The sequence below is a fragment of the Monodelphis domestica genome, chromosome 1 (assembly GCF_027887165.1).
Source record: "Monodelphis domestica isolate mMonDom1 chromosome 1, mMonDom1.pri, whole genome shotgun sequence".
NCBI classification, from domain to species: Eukaryota; Metazoa; Chordata; class Mammalia; order Didelphimorphia; family Didelphidae; genus Monodelphis; species Monodelphis domestica.
The window spans coordinates 154,981,477-154,991,528 of NC_077227.1; the positions used below are offsets into that span (position 1 = coordinate 154,981,477).

The following is a 10,052-nucleotide window of genomic DNA, read 5'->3' on the forward strand; positions in this document are numbered from 1 at the left end:
GAACTCAGCAGACTGTGTAACTGTAGCTCCCCTACTACACTAGATCAGACCACTTGTTCAAGTATGCCAGTGGTGGAATTGGGACCAGCCAGGGTGCTACGGCCCTCCTCAGTCCAGAGGAGGTCTTGAATCCAAAAAGTCTAACTGCTGAGATGTTTATTCTCTAGGAAAGGCTCAATCCAACTGGAATAACGCTGAGGGTGCCAAAACTGGCTTAGCGGCCCCGAGAAGGTCACTTTAGTTAACCTCTCCATATTCATCTAACCTCACACCGGACAAAGGGTTGGAATTTAGGACTTTGCTTGGCTCTCATGGCTTCTACCAAAGAAAGCCTGGGACCGTCTTCAAGTCCTTTATTGAGCTCAGTGAGAGATGAACAATCTCCTGATGGCCATGACCAGCTTCCATAGAGGCTTTGCATCCTTCCTTCAAACCCTTTCTAAATAAGCCAAGAGACAGTGGGGATTGAGCTCTATTCCCTCAATCTCCAACACCTTGGGAATTGAGAAAGCAACTGTGGATTTGGGCAAGAACGAGCTATTCCCAGCCAAGTGAAATGGCAAAAGGCTAAATTGGCTACATCTTACTTTACCATCTCAGGTGCCCATACTATCCAGCACTTCATTTCCCCACCTTGAACAAGAAAGAGGCTGGGCATTATCCCCTCTCCCCACCCCAAGACCTAGATTCTTCAGAATGGGCTCACTATTGGTGGAAGGTTCGCTGGACTTGGGAGGAAGGAGGGGAAATGGAGAATGATGATCTTAGACAAGCTCTCCAAAGAGTGGGCACAGTTAGCATATCCCTCCCACATTGCAGAATCCAGCCTAGTGGGGTGGGACCTCAGCCGCCATTCTGCGCCAAACACACCACACGATGCTCTCTCCCTAGGGGTATCTGGGTGGAGTAAGGGGGAGCCAGTTCAGCAGAAGAGAAGTGATGGCCACCTACATACAATGTGGGCAGTTCTTTCTACCCCTTCTTCCAAGAGGGGGGCTTGTGGTCATCTTATGCCAAGAGGAAGGGAGTCTGAGGTGGATAACCAGCCCATCCCCTTTGTGGTCAGAGGCAGAATGTTGTTGGATGATGGGGGCAGGAAAAAGTCTCTCTTTCCTTTAGTGACACAGCAAGAGGTTAGGGATGATAAAAGTAAGCCATATGGGGACAAGGCTATTCTCAGACAAGTCAAGTCCTATCTATCCTCGTTCCTAGCTTGTTTTTAGGCACACTCAGTGCTCAGTTTTTCACTGGTCTACCTTATCCTGTAACACATCATGGTCTCCCCATCCCATTAACCACCCAGCTGCTGGTAGTTCCAGAAAACTGCCTCACACTCCTGGGTCTTACACATCACTGACCAACAAAGTTAATATCACCCCATTCACTTGTGTGAATCCCTCCAAGAGTCACCTAAAGCTGTCACTATCATCTCCCTAAAGAGAATTAGCTGGCTGAGAGAGTAGGGGTGGCCGAAGAGAAAGAAAGGGTCCCAGGCCACCAGTTCCCCAGCGCCCCTCTGTTTATCACATTTCTCCAGCCGGCCCAAGGAAGGTCCAGTGCCATAGCTCTCTTAGCCCCTGCGGGGCGGGGTGGTAGTAGAAGTGCCCTCCATGGCAAAGAAGCCTGGACTCTGGGGGTACCGAGAGAGCTTGAACTACTTCAAGGTCACAGGGAGAGGTCAGGATGCAAGGGGACAGCAGGGAAGGAAGCCCTAATAAGCAAGAGACCCGCCCAACTGGCTAATCCCTTACAGCTCCTTCCAGCAAACTGAAACAGTCCCGGGCCATCCGGGAAGCACCACAGGAGACGGACGAGGGTAGGAGGGGGAAGGGAGTGGGAAGGAGACTGGAGTGTGAAACACGCCAATTGGGGCGTTGCCCCACCTGCAGGGGATTGAGCCCCTCGGCCCCGTGACCCTAGGGGAGGGCAGTAGAGGCAGTGATCTATGGGAGGGATTAGCCTCGCCAAGGAGCGACCGGCATCTCACTCATACCTCTTCCCGCGGGACAGGGAGGCTTTCAGAAAGAAAGGAAGGGAGGACACCAGGGGGAGCGATTGAATTCCATATTTTCCCCATGGGAGTGTTTCCACCCACCCACTCCGGCCCAACTCAAGGGGCCTCTGGTACGGGCTGGGGCAGCAGAAGCGCGAACAAGTCCGCTCCCTTCCTTCCTTCCACCCCAGGGCTGCCAGCGCGCTCCCTCTCCACTTTGACCAAGTGCTCACAGTCTCCTCACTCACCTCCTCTTCCAAGCTGCCTCCGATGCCGGAGCCGGTGCCGGTGCCGGTGCCGGTGCTGGTGCTGTGCTCGCTATCCGGCTTCAGGTTGCTCATGGTGCGGGAGGGGGCTGAAGAGGAGGGAGGGAGAGAGGCAAGAGGAGGGGGCGGGGAGCGGCGCCGGGGCCCCGAGTGGAGTGGAGTGGGGGGAGGGGGGTGGTCAGTGGCCCGTGCGCTCCGGGGAGTGCGGGGTGGAGGGGGGTGGGGGAGGCGTGCGGGGCAGTGAGTGGGGCAGCCGCCGTCTTGGGCTGGGGTCACATCAAGTTTGGCGGGTGCGGGCAGCCGGAGCAAGAGAAGTGCGGGCGCGGGGAGGCGCTTGGGACCCGAGCGGAGCCGGAACGGCTGCCGCCTGCGCCTTTTCACAGCGACCGGCGAGTGCGCCGGCAGCGGCGGCAGCCGGGGGGCGGGGGCCTGGAAGGGCGGCCGGGGGGCGGGGGCCGAGAACCGGCCACAGCTGGGGCCCGGCCAACCCCTCCCCCTGCCCGCCCTGCATCATCGTCTCCTGGGGAACCCGCAGCCAATCCACGCCTCCGGCTTCAAACTTTTCCCCGGCCCCCTTGACTACGCCAAGTTGGGTTCTTGTAGGGTTCCCCCCCCCCCCTCGCTCTCTTTCTCTCTCTCTCTCTCTCTCTCTCTCTCTCTCTCTCTCTCTCTCTATCTCTCTCTCCTTTCTTTCCTCTTCCCCTTTTCCACGAAAACTTTGATGAACTTGCTTTGATGAATCAAACTTTCTTAAAGAGACAGCGCGCCATTGGGTCGTTTCCCACAGGAAAGTGGGGTCAGACCTCACTCTCCCTCCGGCAGAAAGACCCCAATGATATGTGGGTAGTCCTGCCAGCAGGTTCGCAGCTTCTCCCCAGACATCAAGAATTAGTTCCCTTTCTCTTCCCCGCCCCGGGTATGCTGGGGTCCCCGAAGGCCAACTTATCCTTCATCCCCGAACCTTCCCTTTCTCCCCATTTCTGCCGACTTTTATGCGTTACTGACAAAAAGAATTTCCAGAACGTAGGAGACCTGACGACTAATGATTTTAGAGGGATCTCGGATAGAGGACGAATTGAGGGGTGGGTGGCCGTCTGGGATCACTGTCTTCTCTGTGCGGGCAGGTATTGCTGTGTACTCGGCCTCAGAGCCAAGGGTCAGCGAATCGGGTGCCTGAACACCTGTGTTCTGTTTCCAATTCGGAAATCTGGCTTGGGTGACAGCCCAAGAACGACTCCCCACTCCGCCCTCGAGCCTCAGCCACCTGCCCACCATCTCCTTAAGAATTCCGGGTTCGGGTTCCCCGCTTCCCTCTTCCGGTGCCGTAGCTCCCCCATAAGGAGACCTACCCCGAACTAGGGCTGCTTTGGTAATAGAGAGACTGGCGATAAGGCTCCGACTTCTCCCCTTCTTGAAGGACTGGAGGGGCGAAGGGAAATACGCGCAGTGTCCCACACTTAGCCCTGGGCACGAGGCTCTCAGGGTCACGTGAAGTCCAACTCTCTGGGTCTGATTTCCAATTGCTCCTTGAAATTAACGCGGCAAGTCTGGCGCCTTTTTTTTTTTAAAGTAAACAGGAAAGACCCATATCTGATCATGAGTATCCTTAAAGGGGTTAAAAAAAAAACCCTTTCCTCGGACATCCCTCCCCCACCCCACAGCCCACAGTCGGCCCCGGGTGGGTGGGGGTGGGGAGGGCGCTGTCTCATTCATTAACAACCCTATTGCCTCCCAAGGGCGCGCTCTGCGCAGCAGCAGCTCGGCCTCTTGTTTTTTTCCGCCTGGGCTCCTCCCCCCACCCTTCAAAGCTCTCTCCACCCCCTCCCACACACTTTCCCCCCCTTCTTTCTAATGTAAACAGGGACCTGATTTGTTTGGGTTTTTTTCAAACAAAAGTAGCTGCTCTACTCCGGACTGTGGCACTCCACTAGCTGGAGGGGGTGGCGTTCCCTCCCTTCCCCCCCCCCAACCTGGCCTACGCCCAACCTGAGAAGCCAGGAACCTTTTTCTCTAAAGAATCCTGTGACTGCATTTGGGCATGACTTTGTAGACCAAGGACCAGGCTCCTAGCCATCCCTCCAGCCAACATTCTAGTCCAGGCCTCCTCACCTTGTGCCTGGATTACTTCAACAATCTCTGGAGCTGGGCTAGTGGTGACTTCTAGGCATCGGGGAGTGCCCTGTATTCGCCCTCCCCAGACACCGCATCAGTCCATCATTTCTCTATGTCACAGTCATCCTCTTAAAACGCTGCCATGGCGTTCCCCTCCTCAAGGCCTTTCCATGGCTCCCTTTTTTCCTACAGGATAAAATAGTTTAGCATTTGAAGTCTTCCAGAGCTCCTAGGGCTCCTAGTTCAGACCTTTTAATTAGTCCTAGCTCTCTACTGTCTTTTGTTCAGATACTTTCCTATCTTCACCTGATGGCCTCTTCCCTGCACCGCCTCCCCCCATCTCTTTTTGTTTTCAATCATGTCAGACCTTTCCTGACCCCACTGGAGTTTGTTTGTTTTTAAATCTCCACCAAATCAATCATGAGATAGAAAAGAGTCAAGAGCTAGGGGGTTAAGTGACTTGCCCAGGGTCATCCAATTAGTAAATGTCTGAGGTAAAATTTGAACCCAGGTCTTCCCATCTCCAGACCTGGCACTCAATCCACTGTGCTACCCAGCTGCCCCCACTTAGAGTTTTCTTGGCAAAGACTCTGGAGTGGCTTGCCATTTCCTTCTCCAGCTCATTTGACAGATGAGAAAACTGACACCAACAGAATTCATGTTCAGAATTCAGTTCATTCAATGTTCAGGATCATACAGCTAGTAAATGTGAGTTCAGATTAGTACTCTGGTTTTCCTGGTTCCAAAGACCTCATCGATAATAAGAACTCATCATTTAACAAAAATTGCTGGGAAAACTGGAAAATGGTATGGCAAAAACTAGGTATAGACCAACATCTATGTTCTGGGCCACCTAGCTGTCCAGAATCTTTACTTCTTCAAATCCTATGCATCCTTCAAGTCTTAAATTTCCTCCATGAAACTTTCCCCAAGTACTCCAATTCTCCCTAGTCTGTCCCTTCCCTGCACTACTATGAACTTTATAGTTAATATAATGTAGTACTTGAAATAGGAGGAAATTTAGATTTGAAAGGGAACTGAAGTTGTACAGTGCAATTCAGAGAGGTTCCTATAGCTAAGGCCACACAGCTGGTTAGTTGCAGGTTGAGGACTAGAATCTAGCTCTCCCAGCTTCCAGTCCTGGGTTTTTTTTTTTCCACTATGACATAGTGATTCACTGTTTCATTTATTTTTGACTTGTCCTACCAAGCAGGCCACAAGCTTCATGAGGGCAAGGAATAATTCCCTAAGTACCTCTATATCCCTTACCTTCCCCATATATGGGTATTCAGAGAAGACCAGTACCTCTGGTGTGAGGACTTGCTAAGCCCTTTTTAGGGCTACTTTCCTCATTTGGTATCTACCTGTCATCCAGCTCTCAGCTCTGAGAAGCTACGGCATGTCCAGTAGCCACATCCCAGTAGACCTCTGCAAATGAACTAAACCAGGCTGAAGGTAGCCAACAGACTACAAACCCATTGGCGATAGTGGGAAGGGGGAACAGGTATCTATCCCAGACATTTGAGGACTTCACTGAAGAAGAGGCAGATGAAAACAATTTGTTCTAACAGTCTTAAAAGTGACTGAAGCTGGTACTTTGGAGCACTTAGAACTTGGTTAGACATGGAAGAAGCCAAGGTCTTCCCTTTCACACACCCCTGGCCTCCCCAGTCATCCTGACTTTTGTCCTACCACTGCACTTTGATGACTAGAAGACAGAATGGGACGGATGACTTTGTGCATCTCTGCTTCACTTCAATCCAGTTTATTGGAGAGTCAAAAGATATCCCCAGTGATGCCATTTTGGTCCTTTTGGAGTATGAAGGACAACAACCAACCACTTTCCAAACATGGCCAATCAAACAGTACCCACCTGAGAGACCTGGAAACAGTCCTATTTGGACGACCCCATGATCTCATCAATTCTCTTCTTCATTAGTGTGATCCTGAATGAATCAAAAGTCTTGAATCTACTTTCTTTGAACCAGCCTACCTAAGTGTAAAAAGGACATCACCTATGTACTTGTTGAGTAGGTGATGACTTCTTTAGCTATAGTGACATGATCCTGATAATGACCATCGTTATCATTTATATTTCTATAAAGTTTACAGAGAGCTTCCCCTTCAAGGACTCTGTGAAGTAGATAGTACAAGCATTATTATCCCCATTTTACAGATAAGGAAACTGATTCAGGAATGTAAGGTGACCTGTCCTGGATCACACATTCAGTCAAAAGTATTTGGCTTGATGATGTTCAGTCATTTTTCAGGCACATTGGCTCTTCCTGACCCCACTTGGCAAAGATACTGGAATGGTTTGCCATTTCTCCAGCTCATTTGACAGATGAGGAAACTGAGGCAAACAGGGTTAAGTGATTTGCTCAGTATCCCACAGGCACCTTACAATATATCAGGCACAGTTCTAGGGGCTGGGAATACAGACAAAAACAAAATAACCCAAGAAGTTTAACATTTTAGGGGGAGAGACTATATATTTATATAGTGAGTACATAGTCAAATACAAAGTATATACAAAGTAATTTCAGAGGATGTAATCTGTCACTGGAGGTATTAAGCAAAATCTCATGTAGGATGAGGCACTCTATCTGAGCTTTGTAGAAAGCTCAGAGTGTGAAGAGGATGAGGTGAGAAAGGCTGCATTCTACCCATTTATAGCTTCAGCCTCAGAAACAGAAGAGAAATTATCTTATTTGAAGAATAGCAAGTTTGGCTGAAATTGTAGCATACAAAAAGGAAAATAATGGGTAGAAAGATAGGCTGGAGCCAGTCTATGAAGAACTTTAAATGCCAAACCAAGAAGTTAATTTTGTTTTTTGTTGTTCAGTCATGGTCCATTCTTCATGACCCTATTTGGGGTTTTGGTGGTAAAGATAACTGCAGTGGCTTGCCATTTCCTTCTCCAGTTCATTTTACTAACAAGGGAACTAAAGCAAATAGGATTAAGTGACTTGCCCAGGGTCATACAGCTAGTAAGTGTCTGAGGCCAAATTTGAACTTGGGAAGATGAGTCTTTGATTTCAAGCCCAGGGCTCTAAACACCAAGCCACCTAGTTGCCTTATATAGAGATAAAGAGAGCTCTTAGAGCAAGCGAGTGACAGTGTCAGACTTTAGGAATATCACTTTGGTAGCTGTATAAATGATGGATTGATTGGTGAAGGGATAGTTTTGAGGCAAGAAGACCAGTTAGGATGTTATTTTAATAGTCAAGGTGAAGTAGGTAGGTGGCTCACTGGATAGAGAGCCAGGCCTGGAGATGGGAGGTCCTGGGTTCAAATGTGACCTTGGACACTTCCTAGCTATGTGACCCCAGGCAAGTCACTTAACCCTAATTGCCCAGCTTTTACAGCTCTTCTTCCTTGGAGCCAGTACTTAAGAGAGAATGGTAATAGTCACAGTGAGAGGTGATATGTAACTAGAGAGGATGTTATAGAAGTAAAAATGACAAGAGTTGATTGTGGAGGGATTGAGGACAACCACCCCCAAAGTGATGAACTTGCAGGACTGGAAGAACGGGGGCATCTTCAACAGAAATAGGGAAGTTTGGTGGAGAGGTAGCTCCTCCATGTAGCAAACAATGAATGAAGTAACCCACCCAGCTCCTGATAGTAAAGAGATGGACTCAAGATTGCAGACTGAAACATACATTTTCAGATATGGCCAATGAATAATTTTCTTTTGCTTGACTCTGCATGGTTGTTACAAAGGTTTTTTTTTTCCTTCCTTTTTTTGAGAGGGAAAGAAAATACTCATTAATTTAAAAAAATAAAAGTTTACACATGAAATTTACAAGACTGAAGAAATGACCCAGTGATCTAGCATTCTAACCTAGTTGGGAAGATGTGACGTCATCCCGTCTTGGTCCCAATCCAGCGAACATAAGGAAAATTTAGGCAAAAGAAGGACAGGGAAACTAAGAGGGAAATGGAGGCTCTGAGAGGATAAAGCTCTATTCTCAAGATTAGTAAGCAAGAGAAAGAAACGAGGACGCTTTGTCTCCCAGTCTTCCCAGGTCAGACTGCCTAACATTCCTTAAATTGAAGCTGCTCAGCCTGAGGGAGAGAAAGGGAAAATTCTTAGGATTTGCCAACCCTGGACAATCTGTAAAGTTTTATTTTGGCTTTTTTATCCTGAAAGTCACAGAAGTTCCTTTCCCAGAGAAACTATTTACATAACCCCTTTGCAGAGGTCACCCCCATGCCTAGATCCTGGGAGAAAGAACTCCCTCCCCTAATCCCACAGCCTTCACCTTTTCCAAAGGAGTATCCTCACAAATGAAGGGCACAGGGGTCAGCAGTAAAACCAGGAAACTCCTTTCTTATTTGAAAGGCTGGTGAAGGGCTTAAACTTCCTACCTAGTGCCTGTCAATTCAGAGGGAGCCAGTCTGAACTTCACCTTTTCCATTAGGGAAAGAATCTTGGGAAGAACATTAAGACCCCAAATTTAGACCTGGAAGGGACCTTAGAAGCTGTCTATTTCAACACCCTCATTTTACAGTTGAGGAAACTGAGATCCAGAGAAGTTAAATGACTTGCTCACAGTCACACAGAGAAGAAGATTCAAAATTTGAATTTGTGGTAAGGGGGTCCTCTCAACTTGAAAAGTCCACTGAGCCAAGCTCACTCTTTATCTTCATCTGAGGAGTCTGAGCCTGGGTTTCTAGACTGAATTCTCCTTGGCTTCTGTGCCACCAATTTGCTGTGTGTCCAAGCACAAATCACTTCTCTCTGATTGTTGTTATTCATTTCAAAATAAGAAAGTTGCTTTAGATGATCTGTAAAGCCCCTTCAAGGTGAGCAGCAAGGTGGCACTGGGCAGAGCACCAGGTCTGGAGTCAGGAAGACAACCTAAACTCAGACCCTAGACTCTATAAACCTGGGCAAATCACTTAACTCTGCCTCAGTTTTCTCTTTTGTAAAATGAGCTGGAGAAAGAAAGAGTAAACTACTTCAGTATCTTTGCCAAGAAAACCCCAAATCAAGTCACAAAGAGTCAGACACGACTGAAAAATTACTCAACAACAAAGTGTCTTTTCCAGCCCTTGATTCCTAATGGAAATTATATATCTATATAGGTACATACACATTACAGAGAGAGAACCGTAATGGATATACAAAGACAAAATGGCTAGACTGGGCAGGAAGTTCAGTGACCTCAAAGGTACTTTTATATAAATTTTTATTATTTTCTTAAAAACCCTTACCTTCCATCTCAGAATTAATACTGTGTATTGGTTCTAAGGCAGAAGAGTGGTGAAGACTAGGCAATGGGGGTTAAGTGACTTGCCCAGGGTCACACATCTAGGAAGTGTCTGAGGTCAAATTTGAACCCAGGACCTCCCATCTCCAGGCCTGGTTCTCAATCTACTGAGCCATCTAGGTGCCCTATTAAAGGCCTTTTGATATTCTAAGATGCTATAATTCTGAGATGCCCTGACTTGATGGCATTTAGTATTTAGTTGAGAAGACAATATTTTTTTGTGTAAATGTCATGTTATGATCTATTTCCCCTGCCCTCATTAGAGTATAAGCCTCTCAAGGGAAGGGACTATCATTTTTCATAGCCCCTAATGCAGTGGCTTGAAAATGGTAGGCACTTAAGAAATGTTTATTTCATTTTTTCTTTTGATTCATAGCATTTATTGTAATAAATTTCTGAATC

General features: G+C 48.0%; 1 protein-coding gene across 2 annotated transcripts in view; it reads right to left on the reverse strand.

Annotated features, from left to right (window-relative positions):
• RBPMS2 (RNA binding protein, mRNA processing factor 2) overlaps positions 1 to 2,685 on the reverse strand; it is a 60,444-nt gene extending 57,759 nt beyond the window's left edge. The window contains exon 1 of one of the 2 annotated variants that reach the window (XM_007479558.3): positions 2,242 to 2,685. In XM_007479558.3, the coding sequence (XP_007479620.3) occupies positions 2,242 to 2,334 (93 nt within the window). In that variant the 5' untranslated portion in view covers positions 2,335 to 2,685. The remainder of the gene's footprint in view (positions 1 to 2,241) is intronic. The other variant, XM_056808448.1, reaches the window with a different exon arrangement.
• Positions 2,686 to 10,052: the final 7,367 nt, after the last annotated feature.